The 27,387-nt window shown below is 39.8% G+C and overlaps 1 protein-coding gene across 1 annotated transcript; it reads left to right on the forward strand.

Moving 5' to 3' along the window:
• The first annotated feature begins 2,220 nt into the window (after positions 1-2,220).
• Positions 2,221-27,179, forward strand: LOC134847613 (integrin beta-5-like). Its single transcript, XM_063864738.1, has 6 exons — positions 2,221-2,392; positions 20,735-21,975; positions 23,782-24,132; positions 24,389-24,545; positions 25,006-25,240; positions 25,457-27,179. The coding sequence occupies exons 1-6, from the start codon at positions 2,223-2,225 to the stop codon at positions 26,021-26,023; spliced, it is 2,721 nt and encodes a 906-aa protein (XP_063720808.1). The 5' UTR covers positions 2,221-2,222; the 3' UTR covers positions 26,024-27,179.
• The last annotated feature ends 208 nt before the right edge of the window (positions 27,180-27,387 follow it).

The raw sequence follows: 27,387 nt of genomic DNA on the forward strand, positions 1-27,387 counted from the left end.
ATCGCTTCTTTGCCACTGAAAACGGGTGGTCAAAAAATCAAGCTACCTTTTGACTATGAGAGTTTTTAGAATGATCAATTGAAACATCGCTATTCTTAGACACGTACACATTAACAGCTATATCCGAGCAAGAAAAATTATATACAAAATTAAAACACTTGAAACTGAAAGAACAAACCAAAAAAGAACTAACATTTGAACATCTTGAGCGACAGTGAAAAATACGCACTTGAGTTGGCCTCTGAAAAACCAGCCTCAAATTGGTTAAAAGCACTGTCATTTAGCAGATATAATTTCAAACTGAATAAATCGGACTTCCGGGATGGAATTTCACTCAGAGACGGATGGGAACCAGCCGATGTTCCCCTCACATATGCATGTGGTCAATCTTTTGACCTTACCTCTGCCCTTCACTGTGCAAAAGGTGGATACACCCACATAAGGCATGACGAAATCAGATATACTTCTGCCAACCTCATGAGAGAGGTTTGCTTTGATGTTGAAATTGAGCCGAAACTTCAGTAGTTCCAGGGCGAGAGCTTTGTCAACAATTCAACCACAACTGATGAAGACGCTCGACTAGATGTAAAAGCAAACGGATTATAGGGCTCAAGGTTTAAATGAACCTTCTTTGATGTCAAAGTTTTCAACCCGCACGCAAAAACTTCGCGAAGACTACTGAAATACGCCTATAAGAACGGCGAATCACTAAAAAACTGAAAATACCAACAGAGAATTCTACAAATCTGTGACATTCGACCAAAATGTACGAAAATGCAGTTTCGCAATCGAAATTTTATCGATCTGAAAAAGGACATCTAACCTGGAAGATTGGTGGTTTATTGGATTAGCAGCGTTATTTGAACAATTAGACGAATCGGGAAGGGTTGGTTTTGTTTGATATGCTAAATTTTGAAATTTCGATTCGGACGTGAACGACACGTAACCTTTTTATATTTTGCACACACTGGGACGGCGAAATAGAACAACAATAGTTGCAGTGAAACAACTACGAGAAAACGACAACAGATTGAAACTGTGATTGGAATATGTCAGGAACCATCCCGAGTTATAACGATTGTGCCGCTACAATCGTTACAACGTAGAACCCGAGAAAAGGGAAGGGTGTTGGCTACTCAGAAGCATAAAAGCTACTCATGAAAGGCATGAAATCTACTCAGAAACAATAAACTATATAAGAACAAAGTTAAACTTCGCGCTGCTCAGAAGCGCTATCCTTTTTATACAGGGGTGCAGATCACTGCGTAAGACTCATTTCATAGACAATTCAATTAGTGATATTATAGAGGCGGGACGATTGAAGTAAAAACCTTTAATGACAATGCATTAAAGTCTGTCTTGACTGAAGTCCTGCAATATTGTTTTTTGATGTATTTATATAATACTAGTCTGGGCCCTATCCAGCTTATGCACAGGTTACATGTTATCTTCTGATCTGTAGGCCTCACAGGCCTCTGTCGACCAGCTCTTTCTTGGACGTCCATTTCGTCATTCGATAAACAATGCGTCGTATATTTCAGACGCCCATAGTTTGTTTAGTCTTGGTTTGAAAACGTGTAGACTCTCGCTTGATATTACTGTTTCGGGTAACGAGTTCCAGTCGTTGCACGACCGTCCCTAAACGGAAGGGCCCCTTGTATAATTTACTTTTTTTTTATTTCTCCAAGGAAAAAGAACGAGCATATCAGCTAATTATAATGTTATTTTTCCCAGGTTCTTTCTGATCTGTAGGCTTAATTTTGGCTTCTGGCGGTCAGTTCTTTCTTGGACGTCCATTACGTCATTCAATAGACAGTTGTCAGTTGGTTTTAATTTATCCAGTGTTGCTTTAATATAATCGTTGCTTGATATAATCGCTTCTGTTGCTTGATATAATCGCTTCTGGTGAAAGGTGCTATGGCGAAAAAGTTGTTTCTTGAGGTGGTGCTGGTCTTTCTGGCGATTGTTTTGTACAGATTTACTCGCGTGTCCCTTTCATTAATTGAGAAAATTCCTTCAGTTGCTGCTACATCTTAAATTCCGTTTAAGATTTTGTAAGCTTCAATCATTCTCACTCGCTTTCTTCTTTATTCGAGAGCTGGGAGGTTCACAATCTTTAGTCTGTTTCAATAGCTAACTTTGCGTATGCCTGGGACTATTCTCGTTGCGCGTCGTTGTACATTTTCCATTATGACCTTATTGATTGGTAACTTCAGAGAAAAATGTGTTTAATTGAGTTTGTATGTGGAATAGCAATACTTTCTACTCAATCATCTCAGGTTGAAGCACAAGAGTCTTTCAACCTTTGCACAAGTGCGTCTACCTGTGATGATTGTGTCAATGCTGCTCACGCATGTGCTTGGTGTGGATCACCGGACTACTTTTATCAGAGGTCAGTACAAAAGAAATGACATACTTCCAATTAGCGAAAAGAGTGTACACGAGGTGTAAAAAAAAGGAAATATTTGCAAGCATATTTAGCTACGAAAGACTTCTCTACCTTAAATCAGTCTCGAATAGAGCCACAAAGTGAGACTTGATAAAGGCGGAATCTCAGTTTTTATTGACATGTCATATAATCTTGGTTATTTATCTATTATCAATCGATCTATTATATATTAAAAAAAATTCATAAAAACCAAATCAATTGCAAAATTGTTAATGAAAGAAATAAGCAATAATAAAGATAAAACCTATGGCAGACATATACAAAACAAACAACAAATGTGGGATGAATCATTGAGGATTGAAAAGAGAGGGGGAATGCGCTAACAGCAAAGGAACAAAGGAGCACCAGAATTGGGAATGCAAAAAACGTAATAAACTGCACAAGACTAGATGGCCCGGCTGACAATCATAGTGGCGTTTCCTCTCATGAGGCACACTGAGAGGCTCTGGAGAAGGCGAACTGGGGCAACACGAGCGTCACGTGAACCAGAACGTCTGGCATCAGCGAGGATAGCAACTGACTTGAAGGTTTTGATAGCTAAAGCGGACCAACCCCCGAGCGTTTCGACTGCTAACGGGAAAAAACTGATTCCTTGTTCCTCACAGTTTTTCTCGTGTTTCGAAAATTTGCGGTCCTCAGCAACTTCCAGGGACGCCCCGGGGGTCTCCGCCGCACGAGAGAGAAGAGATAACTGCAGCGGGGATGTCACGGTGACGTCGAAAGCAGCTGGGCGACCAGCGCTCCAAGTAGGGATAAAAATATCGCCGGGTTTGGACCGTTCTCCAGGGATGAGGTTCCGTTGCTCCTTGATGGGGGCTAAAGAGGCAGCCGAGGTAGCATTGAAAATAATGTCCCGTAGTCTGTCGTGACGGGAGATCCGGCCACCACTCCCCCCACAAGCGACAGCGTGGTCCCCGAGGACGTCCAGAATGCCAGACGGACACGCGGGGCACCTACGAGCAGACGCGAACACAGGAAGACCAAGGCGGTATCTGACAGCAGCTTGGAACTCAGCAGGTAGCAGGTGCAGGCCAAGACCTTTAATGGGGACTGCGGTAAGCCAAGCGCCGGCGTAAGGCAGAGAGAGCGACTGAAGACGAGCTTGCTCGCGGGAATCGGGAAGAGACGAGAAGAACGCGTTGTAGGTGGCCTTATCGAGTTTCTCTTGGAAAGCTTCTTGAGTAAAACCGGGAGTGTTAACGCTTCCAGACTGTTCACGGAAGTCGTTCGAGGCACGCAGGAACTCCGGCGTATCAGTGATGTCGCATTCGGTAAGAAACGAGACCAAATGAGCTGACTGACACGAAGACCCTAGGAAGGCAGGGATGTGTTGGTCGCGAGCTTGCCGGACGCCAAGTCCGCCATCTTTGATAGGCAGGGAAGACTGGGACCAGGCACGATCAGGAACAGGTGAGCCAACTATGACAGAAAGAGCATCGCGGAGGAGTTCATCAAAAACTTGCAGGGAAGCTGCGACAGGCTGCGAGGGCGGCTGAGTGCGAAGAGAGTACGTCAGCTTGGGAGCAGCAAGGCAAGTGCGAGTGATGCCAAGTGAGAGCTGGGGGTCATCAAGAAGAGGTAACTTTTCAAGACATTTGGTGGCCTTAGAGATGCGTTTGTCCAGGACTTTAACTGAGAACTCAGTATCACCAATGGGGGCGCCAAGAAGCTCGAAGCCATTAGACGCTGCTCTCGGGATAGAGACGGGGATGGAGGAGAACTCCACAGGGGCCCACAACTCACACTTACTGTGCTTGACTTTGAGGCCGAGATGCAAGCCGTTGGAAGTGATGAGTTCGAGAGCCTTGAGCAAGGAGTCTTCGTCGCCGGCACAAATCCCATCATCAAGGTACCAGCAGTTGAGGGTGAGACCGGGGACATCCGACTTGAGAGATTCGACTAGAGAGTGCAGGGTGACCGCAAAAATGAGAGGCCCTAGCGGATCCCCCTGTTGAACTCCTTTCTCGCTGTTGAGAATGACATCCTCGAACAGCAGATGACTGTGGTGACCGTAGGTAAACTCAACAAAGGCGGAGAGACCGGGAAGACGGTTGCGAACTTGAAGGAGGATCTCGGTGCGGTCTAGCGTGTTGAAAGCGTTCTCAAAATCCACTGTTAAGACGCCTTGGTGACCATGTTCCGAGCACTTTTTGACTGTCATTTTAGTAGCGTGGACGATGGCTTCCGAGCCACCGCTGGTAGCGACTCCAAGCTGGTGAGGACACAGAAAATCACGAGCTTCAGCGTTGGCGGCTTTAGCAAGGCATTTAGCAGTGAGCCTTCGGAGCACTTCGCCGACCGCAATAGGCCGGACACCACCCTTGGGTTTAGCGGTGGCAAAGAGATTCGCACTGCACAGCCACGGAGAGAGACTAGAAGGGGCTTGCCCGGCAGCGAGGATATTAACAACCCTGTTGAGAGACTCTAACGTTCTGGCAGCAGTCTGAGGAGTGGGGCACTCAACGGCGTGAACAAAGTGCTCAGGAAACCAGCGCGAAGGACCGGCAGCAGTGCCGCTCGGGAAACTTTTGAGAGACTTATGAACGAACTCAGATTCGAATTGGTAGGCAAGAGGGGATTCATCCCGGCCAGAAAAGACAGGAGGGTCAGCGGAAGGATGAAGACTGCGAAGGTCCTTAAGCGACTCGTCACTTTTGGACACGAGGCCATCGGAACACAGGGCTTTAGCTGCTCTGCCGAACTGACCGAGGCCTGCTAGCTCTTTGGCTCTGCGGACATTAAAGTCAGGAGAAGGTTTGCTGTTTTTCTTCGTTCGCTCTTTAGGTCCTTTGGTAGCGTTAGACCAGAGGTCCGAAATATTGCCCTCCTTCCAGGACTTGATTCTTTGGCGAATGTCTCTGCAGTTATTAGCGGCGTGAGACTTGCCTCCGCGGCGAGGGGCTTTCAAGATACATTTGGGGAGCATGAGCAACCGAGTCCAGTATTTCAGATTGACCGGAGCGGTGGCGCAGTTGTCAAGGGCGTGACCAACAACCTCAGACCACTCGTTACGAAGAGAAATCGGAACGAACCGGACAGTGTCAACTCTGGAAGACATGACGTCAGAAAGATCCGGCACAGCGCTTTCGGCGAGCTCAGCCGAGATCGTCATACTTGACATCCCTTGAGAGAGGCCAGAGCTAACAGGAGCATCCCGAGAAGGAGAACTCGTTAAAGCGACAGAGATAGGACTGGAGACAGGAGGCGCGAGAAGGCAAATAGGACCGCGAGAATTCCGGCCTATCGGAACATAACCATCAGGGAGCTGGAAAATTTGATCAAGGTTGACCCAGGAGTCATAGCTTTTATTCCAACCACGAAAGTGAGCAAAGAAGCGATCGTTGTCAACTTTGAGGATAGAAGCATCATAGATACCGGAGGTTAGATCCGAGATGGCCACAGACGACCCGACTAAGATCTCCGCGGCGTTAACAAATCTGAACAACTGAGTAGGGTCGACAGCCGGGCCAGGATTACTTTCAATATCACCAGCGCATAAAAGAAGGAGCATAGAAATGTTATAAAACGACAGCTTTGAGTTGAGTTTAAACTTGCGTGACCGCAGTTCTTGTCGTGATTGTGGATCAGGTTTCTCGCGAGCCAGCAGCAGCATGTGAGTAGATCCAACAGGGGTGTGACCGTTCTGCACACGGTTGAAAGCTAAAACCAGAAACACGGTCGAGAAGAAAGAGGCAAACAATTGCATGCCTAACGTAGGAGGGGTCTCACCCAGACGTAGAGATAACGAAGGCAGAAGGGGAGAGCCAGAGTCAAGATCGGGCTACGGGTTCCACACCAGGAGACCAGAATTCCAGTGCGGGGTCCAGACCAGATCGTGGATGGCACGCTACCTGAAGACCAGTGGTCCACTTCGGGCAGGTCAGGAAGTGTGCAACGTCCAGCCAGGTGATCACTAGCACATACCCATCTCAAACTATTTAATAAGTTTATCACAACAATTAGGCTAAATGCGGGATTCACTAAAATGCGGGATTCACTATCTCGCCATGCTTAAGCTTGTTCAACGTATCATTTTTGCATGTAACGAAAGAAATGTTTCAACATTTAGACTATCGTATATTGCAACGCCTAAGAAGTTTTTTTTTCGATTTTCCTGTTTTAATTCGTGTTTGCTTCACCAAGTTTGAAACTATTAACCCAAAATAGGGATGCTGTCAGGGTTACCCAAGGGTTGCAAATTCAGACGCCAAACTTGAATACTCAAAATTTTTAGTTTACGAGATACGACGATTTTTTCTGATTTTTTCAAAAGTTTCCAGAAAACTTAGATTTGAAAGTTTCACAAAATTTGAAACTCCCAAACTTTTAGTTGGGTTCTGTTAGGGTTCTACGTTTTTATATGGTTTTTTCGAAACTTTTCAGAAAACTTCGATTTAAAAAATGTGACAAAATTTGAAAATCTCAACCCTATAATTGGGTGCTGTCAGTTTATTCACAGGGTTTGCAATTCTTGATTCCAAATGTGACTGCTCAATTGCTTTTGCTTTTTGAGATATGACGTTTTATTAAGATTTCTAAAAAAAATTAGTTGAAAAATCAAAAAATACGAAGTTCAGAACCCTTTAGCTGGGTGCCGCCCTGGGGGCTCTCTGAGAGGTTGCAGATCTTGCCTCCAAGTTTGACCGCTCATATCTTATCAGTTTCCGAGATATGCCGTTGCTTTATGATTTTTTCAAAAAAAATTTTTTTTTGAAAACCTTGATTTTCGCAATTCTGTTTTTGGGTGCTGTCAGGGTACTCTTCGGGGTAGCAAATCTTGCCTCCAAATGTGACTGCTAAATTGCTTTTAGTTTCCATGATATGGCGTTATTTGTGATTTTTTCATAGAACTTAGATGTAAAAAAATTCACGAAGTTCACCCATTTTGAGGAGCGCCTGAAAACTTGTTTTTGTTGCAGTGTGTTTGATTTTTGTTAACTTAAATCGAACATCTTTTTGATAAATTAGCATCAAAATAATACTCACACATCGGCAACAAAGCCGACAATTTTTGACCAGATAAGATGTTCAATTCAAATTATAACATCAAACACATAAATTACATTGAGACTAGCAAAACCTAATCAGCAGTTTAATATCTTACGACACAAGCTATTATAGTAGCAGTTTGTCTCTATAGAAAATTATTTTGTCAAGGAAAAAAATAAAACTAACATCAAGAGCTATGCATCAAGAGAGTCTATTATGGTTCACGACTGTTTGATTCAGGCCAGCTGAAGCCATCTATACATTGCAAAACGTTTTTGGCTTTACATTTTGTCCTTGAAGTTTCCCAATTATTAACTAAGAGTAGATAAACGTACCGAAGACTTATATAGATTGAGATAATTTTTTTTCCCGGAAAAGTCTTAAAATGTGTTCAGGTTGAAGTTGGATTTTTCGCGGTTTGACTTTATTTCATTGATTTCTTTTAAGTTAGCAACAGTTGAACAACGAACAGCAAAAGTGTAAAGATCACGAAAAACATGATTGACTTTAGTTTCGAAAGAAGATTTTAATTTTCACATTTCCCAGAGGAATAAAAATAGTTCTATTGATCCGGTTTTCTCAACTAGGGTTGATTTTATCAATTAAATCTTCAATCAGAAATTATTCTTAAAATTCAAAGAACTTTAAGGGCATCTGTTATTTTTTCTTGAAGTTCGAATGTTTAAAACAAATCAGTAGTTTTTCTATTTATACATGCGTCCATTGACTTGTTTTCAACTGTCTCCTGGCCATATCTTATATATGCACTAACTAGAATAGATGTTTTCACTACGCATTTATTTGCAGTGCCCTTGATGCAGTAGCCATAGGACTCTTTACGATGTTTTTCAACATAGCCAGATTTCTGAAATCATTTTGACATATCTATGAACATCGTTTGTTGCAGATTTATTGCATATTTTCAATATCAAATTGAAACTCTTCTCATTTGAACAACAACAGACGGAAGAGTTTTTATTAGAAAAAAAATCCATGGTGCTTACAATTAATAATAAGTGAATCTTGATCTATTTGTCATTACAACTCAAATTTTGCCACTTTATTTCACCATCTTTAATTCACCTATATTACACGAAAGAGAGCCCACGAAACCAGTTGCTTAATTATTTTAAATATGTCGAAAAGAGCCAATTGACTCAATATCAGATTACATAATGAACAAACTAGACTTGTTATGCAGTCTTTCTTGTGCAACACCAAAAGACGGAAATGTTGACGCTTACCATATATACCGATCCGACTACGACAAAAAAGCCCATGGAAAACGATAAAACACATAAATTTGGTAATCGTTTTGACCAATCCTTGCTAAAACAAAACGATTTTTGGCAAAATTTAAAAAACTTGGGCTTGTTCTGTATCCAGCTATCTCTAACCACATTTAATTTATACGCAGATGAATATAGTCATACTAAAAGAATCACAAGATTCAATTGAAGACATTCAAAGCAAAATTAACTTTTGATTTATTTTTTTGATGATCAATTTCAAGCCTTCTGAAGATCAACAAACGGCAAAAATCAGAAGTTGTCAAAAAATTTATGGTAGATCAAATACGTGTTTTTGTTTGCATAAATAAGCTCTTTTTTGTTGATTATTAAAAAAAAAACAGGCTCAAATTTTACCTGTTAACCAGATATTTCATTTGTCGAAATGATTAATTGATTCGATTAAACTATTTGTTCATTAGATAACGTGTCAAAAGGTCAGTCTGCCGAAAAACAAAAATAACATGTCAGCTGAAAAATATATAAAACTTGCAGCAATTCTAAATTCAAAGCTTTGGCGAAACAAGTAATACTGTTATACTTTAATTTTACTAATAAATTTGGTTTATCTCAGCAAAAATTGTTTTTGTTGTAGTTAGAACATAGTTGAAAGATGCCCGAGGGAAAAGAGCTCGAGTGCGGCTGTTTTGCCCGAGGTCATCTTCAACTATGTTCTAACTGTTGATGAATATGTTTTTGCTCTTTCTGAGGGAAAGACGCCAGAAAATTGTGAAAGAGCCCGAAAAATTGTGAAAGAGCCCGGAAAAGTGCGCGAAACGATGCAAATGATTTCTTTTTTCATTCATGCGTTCTAATATTTCATTTTTCATTCATGCCTTGTCGTGAAAGAACATGTGTGAAAATGCAAAAACATACTCTTCGCTTTAGTTGCAACGCTGTAAAATTTCCCGCCGAAATTAGATAAAAAAGTTCATTTGGTCTCGTTTTAAATGTTTGATCTTAATCCGACTTTTTGACAGATTGATACTTCGGCGCCATGATCCTTCATCGTTTATTTTTGCTGAAAAATTTCGGGTTTACTTCTATTTTTTAGTCGCCTCATTTTGCGTTGTTTGAATGATAATCATTTGTTTTCTTTTATGGTTGGTGGACAATCTCTCGTTATAGTCGGGCTGCCTTCTATCGTTTTTACACTTGCGAAGCAGTGTGTTATAGTACAAACTTTCTTTTTTCCAACCCAAGTCGCTAATATTGTTGCGACTTAAAGAAACGATATTTGCTGCATCGAATTGGCATTAAGATATTTTGTTGCACCTTCGATTTTTAGTCGCACCTTTTACAGCATATTGATAACATGTGCTTTGACATTCGAGTAATTATAAGTTTACACAGTTGATGCATTTTTAATTCATCAAGTGAACCGAAGAAAGCTATTTGTTTCCAACAGCGTAACAATAATAAAATCTGTATAAAACTGAATTTATCTCGCATTTTTTTTGAAATGCATAATTTATACATAATGTGGTTTTATGATTTGCGATTTTTTTCCATGCAAAATTGTATCTTTTTGTATTTGATGCTACTTTTGCTGCATAGAATTGGCAATTTATTAGCATATGTAGCTGCATTATTGGTAGCTTGTTTTTGAGGATTTTAAGCATCCGTGGCTGAATGGATAGTGCGTGAGACTCGAATTTGCTAGTTCGCAGATTTTTGCTAATTCGAGTTTTTGCCGAGCCTCTAGTTTTTGCAAATTCGAGGCTTACTTCTATTTTTTCATGTCACTTGATAGGGCTGCTTTTTGGTGAAAGAGCAAATTGAGGAAAGAAATTTAAAAATGCGTACGAACAGACAAAAACAACTATTACAAGAACATGGCTGACGAAATATCACATGCCGACAAGACAGGAAATACACGGAAGGTCTATTCCACCATTAAGCAACTCACAGGGAAGAGACAAACACAGAATGAAACCCTTAAATGTGAAAAGGGGGAAATTATTCTTGATATCCAGGAGCGTCTTAAAAGGTAGGCAACACACTTTGAGAACCTTCTAAATAGACCCTCTCCACCCCGAGTCGCAACCACACATGAACGAGCGAAACCATTTGAAAATGTTAGTGGTGGAGAACCAAGTGAGAAAGAAGTTGCTAAAGCGATCAGCAAACTGAAGAGAAACAAAGCGGGAGGAACAGATGGCATACCAACCGAACTGCTCAATTTGATTTGGTATTCAAAGCAGATACCAAATGAATGGAAAATTGCTATTGTAGTACCCGTTTTTAAGAAGAGACAAAGTCGCTTGTGCCAACTACAGAGGAATCTCGCTTCTAGTCATAGCATTCAAAGTGCTTGAAGCAGTACTGAAAAACAGACTAGAACCTGCTTATGCAAATTATGCAAGAAAAAATCAGGCCGGCTTCAAACCAGGGCGAGGCTGTAGAGATTAAATTTTCTCCATCCGCCAAATAATCGAGCAACGCGAAGAGTACAAGAGAATGACACACCTCATCTTTATTGATTTCAAGGCGGCATTTGACAGTGTCCACAGAGAATGCATCTGGAACATATGCAAGGCACTCGGATTAGATTCTGGACTTATCGACATTCTCATAACAATGTACACTGAGACGTACTGCCAAGTGCGAGCCTACAACAGTATCACAGATAAATTCAGCATCCTCAGTGGAGTCAGACAAGGATCGGTGCTATCTCCCTTTCTCTTTGACCTTGCCATTGACTGGGTCATGAAAAGAACCCTTGAGGGCGACAAGTTAGGCATTGTACTGGATGACATGATCATCGCTGATCTGGAATTTGCAGATGACATATGCCTACTTGAAGAAAACGAGTGTGATGCGCGACTCCTCGACAAAGTTACCCAAAACTTCAGCGTATGTTGGTCTCCGGATAAATGTCCAAAAAACCAAGTTCTGTTCGAACAACCCTAACGCAAAGTTCACCGTGAAGAACGAGCTTCTAGAGAGAGTGGATGAATTCACTTTCTTGGGTAGTCGGATTGCATTAAATGGCAGTGTAACGTCCGAGGTGAAGGCGCGAATCGGGAAAGCCGTAGGTGCATTCGCCAGCCTAATTCCCATCTGAAAGCAAAAGAAGATACCAAGAAACATCAAAATAAAAATTTTCAACGCATGCGTAAAAACAATCCTATTTTATGGAAATGAAACATGACCGATAAATGAAAGCGACGTCAAAAAATTGCAAACTTTCGAAAAGAGATGCCTTCAGAAAATCAACTGTAATTATCACCACAATCAAGACGACCACCAACCTTCACACCCCCCTGCCGACATCTCGCATACAATAAAAACCCGAAGGCTAAAATGGCTTGGACACGTGCTTCGAATGAATGAAGATGAAGTACCAAACGCAACATTAGAATTCGTCAAAGGTGAAAGTTGGAGGCGGGTACCCGGGGGCACAAGAAAAACATGGAGAAGACTGGTGAAAAACGAATTGAAGCCACATTTGAAACCCCCAGGATGACTTTCAAAAGGTGGGAACAAGATTGGTTCGACATCTGTAAAGAAACTGCTGCGGACAGGCATCAATGGCGTGATGTTGTGGCGGGCAAAGGGCAGCATTGCCCGGAAAAGCCCTGACTGGAAGTGGAAGTGTTTGCAAAGCGCTGCTTCGCCTCTGTGTAAATTTCGGTTTATCTTCTATAATTTTAGTCGCCTAATTTTGCTTTGTTTGAAGGACAATCATGTGTTTTTTTTCGTGGATGCTGGGCGATAAGTCATTTGAAAACTCGGTTTTGAATTTTTCGGATAAAATGTAATTTTTGGCTCTATGGTCGTAGTTTTCACTCAAAATGTGTTCGAGTGGTTACCGATTAATATGTTTTGTTTGAATGCTATTTCTTCGCTAAGATGGTCTTAGTACAAGCGAAGCTTAATATAATACTAGGAGACCTAATATATTTTTTCAACGTATTTCGCGAAATAAGGGCTACTTTTGGTGGTACTTTAAAAGCAGGCTGATTAGGCAGTTTTATTAGCATTTGCTTTGACATTCGAATAGTAAAAAATTAAAACAATTCAGCGTTTTATTCGATCAAATGAACCGAAAAAAGTTATTCGTTTCATACAACAGCATGATAATGAAGTTAACGTTTCAGAAATCTTCAAACTCAGTATATTTTGCAAAATGTTTGAAATGCATAATTTATACACAAGGTGGTCTTATAAGTTCCAATTTGTAATATACAAACTTGGTGTGGTTGCCTTTAGTTTATATTGTGACATTTTTGTTGAGTAGAATTGGTAATTTACTAGCAGAGGTGAGGACGTGAGACTCCAAATCTAAAGGTCAGAAATTGCAACCCGACACCTAATGAAAGTTTCAATTTTCAAGGTTTATTTTTTTGTTTTCTTATTTCTGTTTTCAGATCTGCTTTTTGTCGTTTATTTTTGGGTTTGCGAATTGCAGCTTCGCCTCTGTGTTTTAGAAATGTTTTTCCTCATACATAGGAATTTTTTTGGTAGAGCTGGCCATCGATTTTTATTTCGAGTTAAAGGTTGTCGTCTATTTTTTCTGTCGGCTCAGTTTCATCTGTGTTTAACGTGTTGGTATGAATAAATGCGTGATAGTGAGATAAAAAATATGACGAACAAATTGTTCACATTAGTTAGTTTATTCACCATAAACAAACTAATTATTGGCAAGATTATTATTTTGCCGCTATCGAAATACATTGAAATTCAGCATCCTCAGTGGAGTCAGACAAGGATCGGTGCTATCTCCCTTTCTCTTTGACCTTGCCATTGACTGGGTCATGAAAAGAACCCTTGAGGGCGACAAATTAGGCATTGTACTGGATGACATGATCATCGCTGATCTGGAATTTGCAGATGACATATGCCTACTTGAAGAAAACGAGTGTGATGCGCGACTCCTTGACAAAGTTACCCAAAACTTCAGCGTATGTTGGTCTCCGGATAAATGTCCAAAAAACCAAGTTCTGTTCGAACAACCCTAACGCAAAGTTCACCGTGAAGAACGAGCTTCTAGAGAGAGTGGATGAATTCACTTTCTTGGGTAGTCGGATTGCATTAAATGGCAGTGTAACGTCCGAGGTGAAGGCCCGAATCGGGAAAGCCGTAGGTGCATTCGCCAGCCTAATTCCCATCTGAAAGCAAAAGAAGATACCAAGAAACATCAAAATAAAAATTTTCAACGCATGCGTAAAAACAATCCTATTTTATGGAAATGAAACATGACCGATAAATGAAAGCGACGTCAAAAAATTGCAAACTTTCGAAAAGAGATGCCTTCAGAAAATCAACTGTAATTATCACCACAATCAAGACGACCACCAAACTTCACACCCCCCTGCCGACATCTCGCATACAATAAAAACCCGAAGGCTAAAATGGCTTGGACACGTGCTTCGAATGAATGAAGATGAAGTACCAAACGCAACATTAGAATTCGTCAAAGGTGAAAGTTGGAGGCGGGTACCCGGGGGCACAAGAAAAACATGGAGAAGACTGGTGAAAAACGAATTGAAGCCACATTTTAAACCCCCCAGGATGACTTTCAAAAAGTGGGAACAAGATTGGTTCGACATCTGTAAAGAAACTGCTGCGGACAGGCATCAATAGCGTGATGTTGTGGCGGGCAAAGGGCAGCATTGCCCGGAAAAGCCCTAACTGGAAGTGGAAGTGTTTGCAAAGCGCTGCTTCGCCTCTGTGTAAATTTCGGTTTATCTTCTATAATTTTAGTCGCCTAATTTTGCTTTGTTTGAAGGACAATCATGTGTTTTTTTTTCGTGGATGCTGGGCGATAAGTCATTTGAAAACTCGGTTTTGAATTTTTCGGATAAAATGTAATTTTTGGCTCTATGGTCGTAGTTTTCACTCAAAATGTGTTCGAGTGGTTACCGATTAATATGTTTTGTTTGAATGCTATTTCTTCGCTAAGATGGTCTTAGTACAAGCGAAGCTTAATATAATACTAGGAGACCTAATTTATTTTTTCAACGTATTTCGCGAAATAAGGGCTACTTTTGGTGGTACTTTAAAAGCAGGCTGATTAGGCAGTTTTATTAGCATTTGCTTTGACATTCGAATAGTAAAAAATTAAAACAATTCAGCGTTTTATTCGATCAAATGAACCGAAAAAAGTTATTCGTTTCATACAACAGCATGATAATGAAGTTAACGTTTCAGAAATCTTCAAACTCAGTATATTTTGCAAAATGTTTGAAATGCATAATTTATACACAAGGTGGTCTTATAAGTTCCAATTTGTAATATACAAACTTGGTGTGGTTGCCTTTAGTTTATATTGTGACATTTTTGTTGAGTAGAATTGGTAATTTACTAGCAGAGGTGAGGACGTGAGACTCCAAATCTAAAGGTCAGAAATTGCAACCCGACACCTAATGAAAGTTTCAATTTTCAAGGTTTATTTTTTTGTTTTCTTATTTCTGTTTTCAGATCTGCTTTTTGTCGTTTATTTTTGGGTTTGCGAATTGCAGCTTCGCCTCTGTGTTTTAGAAATGTTTTTCCTCATACATAGGAATTTTTTTGGTAGAGCTGGCCATCGATTTTTATTTCGAGTTAAAGGTTGTCGTCTATTTTTTCTGTCGGCTCAGTTTCATCTGTGTTTAACGTGTTGGTATGAATAAATGCGTGATAGTGAGATAAAAAATATGACGAACAAATTGTTCACATTAGTTAGTTTATTCACCATAAACAAACTAATTATTGGCAAGATTATTATTTTGCCGCTATCGAAATACATTGAAATTTCGGTTCATTGTGTTTTGACAGCGATTACATATACTAATGGTAAAATTAAACACAAATTCGGGGTTTTACTCGGTAAAATGCCCAACTTAAGACACCCGTTTGGAAAATATTTACTTAAAATTTTAAACAAAGCTTATACATCGACCGACAGCAAATGATCTCAAATACCCTCGATGGAAGTCTCCATTTTTGTTTCGAAGCACTTACCAGAGTATTCCCCACTAAACATGGCGGCTTACACCATTTGTTGTAGTTTTTCTATGTGAGTGATTTTTTGATTTTAAATAAGCGGTGTTAAAAATTACATTGTTCAGTGTGGCTTTCCTCAACTCTTTTGTGTCTTTGCCCTTGCGATAAGCAATGACGGTGCAATCGGGCACTAGACATTTTTCCCGTAATGGCTCGGGCACTTAGCCTGGAGGTAACAAATACGCCTGAGACGGTTAAGGTCCGGCGTTCGAACCTGACAGGACCTGGTTTTCGTAAAACAGGAAATATTCCGTTTCGGGTTATTTTTCTGCCTATGTTTTGTCAGCTTAGCTGCCACATCGTAGATTTTTTTTGCGGTTCACAGATTGTGTTTTAGTTATTTGAAGTGTTTTGGTTCATTTCTGCTGTTTGTAATTTAACTAACCTTGACTTCGTACATTTTGTTTCGTTTTTTTTTCCGTTAAAACTTCGTTCTGGCCCAAATGATTTCAACACTTATAGTTTATCGGCTTGGGAAAGTTTCAAGAGAAACATAAATTTTATACTCACCTCTGCATCACAAAAAATGCTAAAAATCTCAATAGAAATTATAGTTCAAAGTTTTCATGAAAATGATTTTTTTTCAGCTTTTTTGTTTTTCCTTGTTTTTTTTACGCTTGATTGGCTTCGGCCTATGTTTTATGCCTTAATGGGCTCATCTTGTCTGTGAGTGTGAGGGGCGAGTAAAGTCTTTAAAGGGCGAGGGGACTAAATATCTTTCTATTAATCCTAATTTTTTTGATTTTTTTTTCGGCCGTTGTTCGTTTTTTGTTTTCGGCTGAATAGCTATCGTCTATATGTTTTACGGCTTAGTGGTTTTATATTGTTTCATTTAACAATTAAATAAAGCTTCTTTTGTTTTTATGAGGGGGCTTAAACGTTTTGAGGAAGAAGGGGTTTTTTATAAGTCTTAAGTCTTGTTGATTTTTTTTCGGCTTTTGTAACCGCTTGGTAAGCTTTCTTTCATTGCAATTTTTGCATTGTTTTGTTTTCTTTGAAACAATGATTTCTTTTTAAGTTCAATTCATTTCACAGCTGAATAAAAGTTTTATAGATTGATTCAGTTCTCTCAAATTGGGTTTTTAAATTTAAAAAAGTGTCAATCATAAAGTGTCGCAAAAAAGTTTTCTAGAAATTCAAAGAGCTCTAAGGGCATCTGTTTTTTTCTTTGAAATTCGAAATTTTGGAATTCAAAAAAATAAGTCAGTATTTTGTTTCTGTTTAATTGCGTTCATTGACTCATTTCCAACTGTCCGTTGGCTATGTTTTCGAAATTAAGTGTTTTTTTCTTTTTCCTTGAGACCATTTTCTTTTTTCCATTTGTGTGTCTTTTCCAAATGTTTCAATCTTGAAATTCAAATGATGTAGGGGGAGGGGTTAGGGCGGAAAAGAACCATAAAGTTTTACCCAAATACCATTGATAAGTCTACCGGTCGTAGAAATTTGCGTTTAAGTTTTTCTGCATGATTTGTTATGGTTGACAGTAAAACTGATGTTGTTTGAGTTAACAGAAAATCAAATATTGTAGATATTCATATGAAAGCAGTCAATCAACCAATCTGCTATATTTATGAAGCCCTCTTCAAACAGTTTTGTTGACTTAAAATTCGCCTCATTTCTTGATAGTGGAACTAAAACAGGTTATTGAAGTTTTTGACTTGCTTTGAACACTTTAAGGGAAAGCATTCAATGCCCGAAGTGAACGGCATCCATAAGTTGAATTGAGATTTCAAAATGAAGGCACATACTTTTTCTTTCAGCCGTAAAAACGAAAACTTTCGAGCGTACCGATATAAGCAAGCTAAAAGCAAATTACTAAAGTGGCGCGTTCAAACTACTGAATATCCGAATAATCTAGAACTGGATATTCAATAATAATTTGTTTGTTATTATTGTAGTCAATTGGCGTAGTTTTGAAACAATTCAGCCACAAAACTCAGACAATTCGGCCAAATTAGGTTAAAGAGACGAGATCAAAGGACAATTTTTTTTTCTAATTTGATTAGAATCAGAAGGCTTTCAACACTTTAACAATGAAATGTGAGATATCAAATAACAATTATCGAGTAAACAATTTTGCAATGCGTAAAAGTTAAGGGTTTATGTAATGTACATTAATGATACAAAGTTTTAAATACTTCTGTATATGGTCTCGATTGTAATTACTTGCGTTCTGCAAGAGTTTATCATTGGCAATTGAATATTTGGGCTTCAATTTCTGATGAAGTCACCGGCCATCAGTCTCTCCACATTAATTTCGGCATTTTTTTGAAACGTGTGATGAGCTTGGGGAAGGCTGGGTGCTTCGTCGACACGAATTTATTGAAGCTGCCTTTCCATGCCTCTAATGCATTATTTGTAGGAGGTTCTCCGCTGACAACCCGCTTAAAAACGTTCCAATTGTCAATGTCAAATTTTGGTATGACGCGTGTGTTTCAGCGACAGGTACCAATATAGGTGTCTTCAAAGTAGTTGGCTAAACTCTGAAAATCCACTGAAGGATCCTCTTTTCGCAGCTCTTTAAATGCGAACGTTACATCGTCAACGGGAACGAATGCCTAGCCAATCATTTTTTTCATTGAAGCGAGTTTCATCATCCTCCATGTTCCTGCGTGTAAATTCAAGTTTTTGTAGGTTGCGACATACTGCCTGGCCCAATTGGAAGAAAGAAAATGGAATTTCTGTATCAGGTTGCTTTTTTTAATGTTATTGCGAACAGCGGTGTAAAATCAATGGCTTTTTTTTCGGGTCGCTCTAAGCAGCCGAAAAGTTTTTCATATGTGTCTTGAGTCTTGTTGGGCAGCAGAGCGTACTGCAGGGGTATTCGATCACACCATGTATGGTATAAACGTGGTAGAAGCCATCTGGTGCTACTGAGAACGTTCGGTCCTAATGAAACTGCGGACTGAGAAAGCAAACCGAGCGCAGGTAATATTGCAAGTACCACAATTCTGTTGTCTCAGTTACCAGAATTGCAACGTAAGAACGTATCACCGCTGTGTGTAAATTAGAGATGTTCAGGAATTTTTGTCAGTGCTCTCAAGGTTTTTTGGCTTTAGCATTGTTTCTAAAGCTTGCTGCCCGATTCAGTTTATACTTCGAAGAGATGTTGAGTAACTTGGTTTTGTCAGCGCTGCATAAAGACAATCTGTCATGGAGCCTTACCAGTGTTTGTGGCTTTGTCGCGAACTTCTCGGCTTAATTTTGAGGGTTTCGGTAAATGTGCGTGCTCGGTTTTTAAGGTGAATTCTTGCTGTTTGTCCAAATAACCCACTGCCCTGCAGTTTCTGAAAGTACCTTGACATTCAATGAGACCATCATTTAGCTGTTTTTTTTTCACGTATCTCTAAACATCAAGACAAAGATGCTTTTTTCAGCGAATGAATGAGAATGATTCAGATACTAATCAACCAATTGTTCAAAGTAGTTACTAATAAAGATTAAGCATCGTTGATTGTGTAATTGTACCATTAAAATGCAAAAAGCAGGCGTTACACTTTGTACTGGTTTCTTGTTTGACAATGTTGTAATCGCAATTAATTTATCTTTTAGAGAAATTTAATTTTCAAATTAGTTCCAACCAACTACCCAATTTACCTTATAGGCGGTTGCACCCTCCCCCGCCTATGGCATGATAAAAAATATCTGCGTAACTGTGTGGCCAGTAAGTGGTAGGTGTGGACAACCCTTTAACTGATATCATTTTGATCGCCTGTAAAGTTTTAAGTTTCGGGTCTGCTTTCATGTAAAATGGGTAACTTTTAAGTATTGTGGAGTTTATGCTGAGTTTGATTTTTATTCAGCCACCATTCTAAATTTAGAAACGTTATAATTTGTATGAAGCTTTATTAAGAGTAATGAACTTAGTGAGGACGCTTATATAGGTCTCGCTGATTTATATTGTTTTTTTGTTCCAGGAAAATATTGATGCACTTAGGTATAATGCACTTTTGAAATCAATTGAAATTCATCTGCTGAAAGTGATGTAAATAGCACTCTCAAAGTACGAACGTGGAGATTGCGTAAAAACGTGAACGATTTCTTGTTTCGAAAGTGGAATTTATTTTTAACATTTTCCAGAGTAATAAGAACGTTATCTATTGATCCAGTTTTCTCAAGTTGGGTCCATGCTATCAAAACAGCGCCCATCAGAAATTGCTCTAGAAATTCAAAGAGGGCAAAGGGCATTTTTTTTTTTGAAATTCGAACGTGAAGATTTTTTCAAAAAAGTCAGTGTTTTTTTTATGTTTACTTGCGTTCAATACTCTTTTCCGTTTTTCGATTGGCTATGTTTATGTGTAGGTACTTCTGGTTCTTTTAATTTGATTTGTTTTAAAGAAAATATTTCTAAATCGTCTAATAAAAGCTTTGATGTTTTGCCGCTTGTGACAAGTTTTTGCGCGCACGTTTTACAATTTTAAAACTGTCTGAAAAGTCTTTGGCCGAATTGTAACACTCATTTTGACTGAATTGTCTGAATTTGAAATATGCTGAATTTTCTGTGACCGAGTTGTCTGAACGCGTAGTCAATTATCTTATAACGAGTGTCGATGGGGTCCCTCATGATGGAGGGACCGAATGTTGAAAATTTGTTTTACTTATTTCTAGCCAATCAGAATTGAGTATTCAAAAATTTCAGAGAAATCGCGAAAATCTCAAAGAAAGTGATTAAATTCATGTCATTGAAATTAAGATTGACCGATTAAAAAAAAGCAGATACACGACTTTTCAAATATTGCGAAGTCGAAACCGGGTATTGGAAAAAAAGAAAATAGAACATTTTTTTGTATATCCACACAAATTGTACAGCAAAAATTTTGCAGTGAAACTGTAATTCATTTTTTGTTGATAAAGACATCGGGTATGTGGAAAATGAACGTCTAGCGATTCAGATTGGCTGAAAGTTCTCAATCATTTGGTCGCTCCATCATGAGAACGCCCTCCACCAGCGTTAATTTAGGTTCTCTTTTGGTTTTTGTATTTTTCTTCTTCCTCCGAGGTTACGGCGGCTGTTTAGGTGTAATTTGCACGAGTCGCAGATGAGCAACGGCTGTCCAGCAAAATACGTGTTCAATCCGGAGAATGTAGTAGATGTGGCCAAAGATATTCCTGTGGGGTCGAAGCCAGATGGATCCGCTGTAAACATTCAGCCACAGCTAGTCAATCTCAAATTGCGTCCTGGCTCTACTGAAAAGTTCAACGTGACTGTGTATGTTTCGAAAAATTACCCCGTCGATCTGTACTATCTAGTTGACAACACTGTCAGTATGATGGATGACTTCGTGAACTTGGCAACCTTGTCAGATCAGTTGATAGCGGAAATGGTGGCACTCACTCAGAACTTCCACCTGGGCCTCGGAACTTTCAGCGACAAGCCGCTCAAGCCCTGGATTATGACAGACTTCTACACCAAGAAACCAATTGCTCTCTGTGACGACTGCGCTATTCCCGATGTGTTCCGACATCGGCTGAGTCTTGGAAACATTTCAAACGATGAGTTTGCCGTGAAGTTGAAAGATGTGAGCTTCGCTGCGACTATCGAAGACACAGAAGCATCTTTGGAAGCCATGCTGCAAGTGGTAGTTTGTCAAGATGTGATTGGCTGGCGGAAAAACTCGAAGAGAATTCTTCTCGTATCCACCGAATCGATTGCTCACTTCTCGGGTGACGGGCTATTCTCGGGTCTGTTGAGTCAACACGACGGAAACTGTTACACTAACTCGGAAGGAGTTTATTCGGCGGCGGAACATCTGGACTTCCCTAGCGTGGAGACTTTGCATTACAAGTTGAAAGAAAGTCGCATTCAGACTGTTTTCGCTATTCCAGATTATCGCAAAGATTACTACGAGGAGCTGGCGAAAGTACTGCCGATGACCATCGTAGCTGTGATGGCCGAAGACTCAAAAGATTTGGTGAAGGTTGTGGTGGATAGTTTTACTAAGATTGCTAAGATGGTTCAGCTGTCCTTTGTGGACACCCAGCCAGACGAAAAACTGGCAGTTAACTTCACTGCTTACTGTCCCAATGGAGAAGTGAAACCGGGATCGACGATGTGTGAAGATGTGGACTTTGACAGTAGTGTCATATTTGAAGTGAGTGTGACGGCGCCTCTGAATAGATATTTCTACTCCTCTTTCTCCCTAGCACAGGAGAGTCTGGAGCACTGGTCCACCCTGCGTGTCAATGTCCAGAGTGTAACGGAAGGGGGCTGTGATTGCGATGATTCTGTTCTCTATCCGCCGCCAAACAAGCTACAAGGTAAATTAATCTCGTTCTTTCATTGCTGTGAACTGTTTTTGTTCCGACCACTGAATGAACTATGGCCTTTGGTGGGTTCCTTTTTTTCCGCGGTATCAATAGGCTTTGCAGATAGAGATAAACTTTTCAAGAAATGACTTTAATGGTGCTTCGTTTTTGTCACATTGATGCGAAGTATAGCTTTACCTCTGTATTTGAGCATTCATATTAGTGAGCAGCCGTGGCCGTGTGGGTTAGGCACACGTCTCTCAACTCGAGGGTCATGTGTTCGAACTCCACTTCGGTGACGGTTGAAGGTGTCCCGGTTTCATCCGCCTCCTCAAGGTGGGACCGGCTGCGGCGAAATTGATGACCACTCCCTCACCCTCAGTTGGTTCTACACTGAGCTGGACCGGGGGCTAAAAAGATTTGTAAAAAGAACATTCATAACAGAGGCGAAGTTGCACTTCGCATACACAAGCAAAAATATGACCGATAACGCTACTGGGAAAAACTGAATGAGTAAAACTTTGATTCAACAAAACTTCTTAATGACCCGCGCCAATTATGACACATTAGCAGTACCAATCAAATTGAAATAAAAATTAGCAACTAACATGCCTTAATTTATAGAGCAGTCTATCGAGCAGTAATAACATGAAAAATTTAAATGTAATAAAAATAAAATGAATTTTTTTGTTTGAGATTTTTTGTGAAAATCATCCCCCCACTCGCCATATTAAGTACTAAGTGATGAAATTCGCTCCTAGTAACAAATCAATTATAGCACACAAGCTTCCTTCAACTCCTTTGGAACGATTTCTAATTTTACGAGAAATGATCACAGGTGAACTATCTTTCCAAGTTTAAGCTCAGGACAACGATACTTTTTGAATGATATAAAAAAATCCCGTCTAAAATGGCTAGTTAAAAAGTCGACATTTGTCTGAAGAAAAAAACACCCCGAGCACAATTATTCCGTTACGTTCGTTACGAAAGTCGGAACAATAATAGTCTGTGTAAAAATCCTTAGCTTTGGCTGTACTTAATAGCTGGTTAATGATCAAAATGAACACTTTCAAAATTAACACGTTTTATCGCAGCAATATTTGCGACTTAGGTTGGAAAAAAAGATAGTTCATACTATAACACAAGCATTGCCTGTGTAGTTAATCTTCACAAATAGTCAAGAAACATCGAATATTGGGCTTGTTTTTTTTTTCAACTTTTCAGTAAAACGTTTACCTTACAAAAATATGGTGGAGCATTCCAAACGACAAAATATTAGAAAACGAGCATAAATTCAAAAAATGAGCATAAAATTATGCAACGAGCATACAGTTCCAAAAATTATGTTTCAAAAGTAGTAAGGTGGATTAAAAGCAGTTCGTAAATATTGATTTCTGTTTAGCCTCATCTCTGAGCAATTAATCTCGATCCTAACCTCTACCTTGTGTGAGTTCCATTTAAAAATAAACTGCAACTGATTGCTACTTCTGTTTTACTTCTGTTAGCATGTCTAATCTGTTAGAAAATGGATACCAAACCAATTATCCGTTTTTGCCAGCCTGCTTTTTCCCTGCTGCGAGTTTTTTTTTGAATAAAGGAAAACTGACGATAACTTCTGTAAAAGGGCTGAATTACCTCAAATATGTTAATTTTAATCAAATATCGATTGTGCAAGATGATTTTGTTTGAGACTGCAGCAGAATTTTTGTTTCAGTTGCATCAAATTTTGCTTGTGATTCCGGTTGATATCAGATCCTATGATTTTAATAATGGTCTTCATGTTTTAACGAGTTGTAAGTGAGTGTGTTTGTTTCACAGGAGAAGTGTGTTCGAATCACGGAGACCTAGTGTGTGGTGGGTGTGTGTGCAATAGTGGCTTCTCAGGAGACCACTGCCAGTGTGCCCAGGACTCCCCAGTCAACATCTCCCTGTGCCAGTCGCCAGCATTGGGAATATCTCTTCCCTGCTCTGACAGAGGCTCATGTGTATGTGATGGGTGCAAGTGTGCAGTCCCCCCTCTGGGTCCGGAAATCACGAGCAGTCTCAAAGGCACCACTCCTAAAGTGTTTGGACAGTTCTGCCAGTGTGACAACTGGAGTTGTCGAAAGTACAATGGACTCGTATGTGGTGGATTAGAGAGAGGAGTTTGTGAGGGCTGCGACACCCCAGGTTAACAGTGAAATCAATAATATCTGAATTTATGATCATAATAATGATAATTTATTCTTTTCGCTGATAAATGATAGATTTTTTTTTCTAGAACAAAACATGTTCAAAAGCCCGTTTAAGCAGCAAACTAGTGAACAACAGCACAGTGCATTTTTCTGGAATTCTATTTAATCAAGAATAATTGTGGCATTTATAAAAGCGTAGTACTCCGTTTGGCTTAAAACACAATCAACAGTAGGATGTTTGATTACTGTAGGTCCTTCGTGTGTGTGCAAAGAGGGTTATGAAGGGAAGGCGTGCGAGTGTCCAGTGTCCACTGCCAGTTGTATGGCGGAGAGTAGTGGCAAAATATGCAATGGCCAGGGCGAGTGTGTGTGCGGACAATGCAGATGTTTCCCAAACAGCAGATACAGGTCAGCTTGAAAACATATTTATAAACTGGATTTTTGTAACCACGCTTCCCTTTTAATAATATCTAGTAATGCATCCATTCCCCTGTAAAGTACGGATGCAGCTGTTGAGCGTACTCGAATACTGAAGCTAGTAATTAACCCCTTTCTGGGCATTTGTGTCACCTATATGCGAAAATTTTGTCAGCCAATTAGAATTCATTTTTCCAAATTTGATCACAATAAGCGATAAAGTCAGTCAGCTTGGGAAATTTTAAAAGGCATTGATTGGCTGACATTTTCCCCCATTTGAGCCCCCCAGAAAGTATATCAAAGATGATGCAAGTTTGTTTCAGTTAAATTCAATCAGTGACCTTTTTGCGGAGACCCTAAGAGTATACTGAGATTTTTAATGGAATCGAGTGGCTTTTGATTTATGAAATGATGTTTTTGTAAATGAAATTTCACTCTCAACTCACTCCAGGGGCGATACTTGTGAGCAGTGCTTCAACTGTCCCAACATCCACTGTGAGCCGAGTGAGGAGTGTGTGGTGTGTGCCTACAAGCACAGGGGGGAGATCAGAGAGAGACAGGGGAAGTGGGAGGAGGAGATGAGGAGGTGGGCGAGAGAAAATGGAACACGAGAGGGAGGAGTGGACCACATGGACGAAGAGTGGAGTGATGACTTCGCTTGGCGATGGAATAACAGTGTGTGGCAGGCGAGTAGTTGTTACTGTGCTCTTTAAGATTGGTTAAACTGTACAACTTAGGTGAAAAAAGCGAACAAATCAGAAGAGCTCGCAGCATTTGAAGAAGCTCATTGTGTAAATATTCAAGCTTTAAAAATTTGTAACTTCAGTAGGGTTTTCAATCGATCAGCAACATTGTTAGCCTAGCCTGTGAGTTATAATATCATAGTTAGTCGTTTTGTTTAGGTCGTACAGGAGCATTGTTTAGAGGAGTGCAGAAATGTGGCGGTAGTCATTGTAGATGAAGAGAGCGAAGGGGAGGGGAGGGAACAATGTCTGGCGGAAGATGAGGATGACTGTTCCTACTTGTTCTATTACTTTCCACCCACTCATAACTGGCCGGGAAATGTCACTATTGGGAACAGAGAAGGTGTATGGGAATGGGATGAGGATAACCTGGACTCGGATCTGATTATCTGGAACAAGAAATTTGGCTACCCAGCACATTTGGCACGAGTGGAGATAGTGAAAAAGTACTGTGATGATCCTCTAATTCTCATATTGGTGATACTCTTCATTATACTTGGAATCCTCCTCATCGGGATATCTCTTCTGGTCGCGTGGAAGATAATTGTCACTATCCAGGACAGACGAGAGTTCGCAGAGTTCCAGTCGGCTCTCAAACATGCGGATGTGAAACGCAACGAGAACCCAATGTTCGTGAAGCCAACTCAGACTGTGAACAACCCGGTGCACGACCACTCATCGACCAGCGCCAGTGGGGGCAGAAGGCGCAGTCTGAGACTTCGCTAAGAGTGTAGCAGAGGCTCCATGTCATCCGATCACCATGGAGGCGTAGTTCATGTATGTGACCTCCTGTGACTCCTTTTGTCCTGATGTCTCTGAATTGTCTTCTTGTCAAACATTGTCTTGCCACTCCAGACTGGTTTCTGCCAGTCGTTCATTTTACACACTTTTCTACTTCATCTATCCACAAAGAAGCTGCAACAATCATTGTTCAACAATTCGTATTTGCTAGTTGCGTTCGACTATTCAAGCTAGTTTTGATGTCATATATGCGATTAGATCCTTAGCGCGCTGAATTTCGTTGTTCCGACCCACCCATTAACAAAATACATGCAGAATAAGTTTTTAGAAAATAAATATGCTACGAGGTTTGATTTTCCGCGCTTCGAATCTCCGTCTAAATCCCTTCACTAATTTTATCTACGAAATTCAAATTCAGTATTCAATGCTGACATTATCAATCAGTTCAAAGTTTGGTTAAATTCTGCATCTATTCGACGATTTTCTTTGTGATGCTGCGAGGCATTTAAGTTTTTATGGTTTTTCTTGGCTGTACCCCAAATACGAAAAAGTTCATAGCAGTTACGTCAGATGATGTAAAAGTCGGCGCAAATGTCTTACCTTTCGGCTCATTTATTACTGAATTAGTTTTTATTTATCGTTTTTACTTCAGCTGGATTTGCTGCATGTTCTTTTCCGTGGTTAATGCTCACATTCGGTTTGGTAAATGCGGTCTTTTTGCCGGACATTATTTTTATCCAAAAGTGGGTACGAACTAGATAAAAATATAACCGCCTAAGATTTACAGGGCAAGCAACAACAAAGGGAATTTTTCCGCAAAAATTGACAAAATGTCTTTGACTTAAAAGAAGCGGCTGACTTCTGGTAATCAATCATGCAACATGTAACCTGAATATGATTTCGCACACGGAGAGGTTTTGGGGAAATAATTGATTTGAAATGAAAGGAATTTATGTCGACTTGCACACGCAATGATGTCGGAACAAAAATCTTAAATACATGTATGCACATGAAGCAGTAGCGATTCAGTTAATAATAATTTGTACAAATATCAACTTGATGTTCTAAGCATTTATTTAGATTTAGCCACTTTGTCATAAATATCATTTCACAGACTTAATTAAATCAATTCAAATTCAAATTCTCAAGTCCTTACTGAAGATAAGTAGAAGTTCCTGATAATTATTTTTTGAAATTAAGCTGTACTTCAAAAACGGCAAACATTTGTCGCCGATAAGTACCAGCTTTCAAATATGTGCCTTTGTGTTCTGTTTGGATTTAGCGATTTATTTACAAAGTTTGTGGGAACAATATCTCGTAAATCTTTGAACTGATTAACGCTAACATAT

Source organism: Symsagittifera roscoffensis, chromosome 6 (assembly GCF_963678635.1).
Source record: "Symsagittifera roscoffensis chromosome 6, txSymRosc1.1, whole genome shotgun sequence".
NCBI lineage: Eukaryota > Metazoa > Xenacoelomorpha > Acoela > Convolutidae > Symsagittifera > Symsagittifera roscoffensis.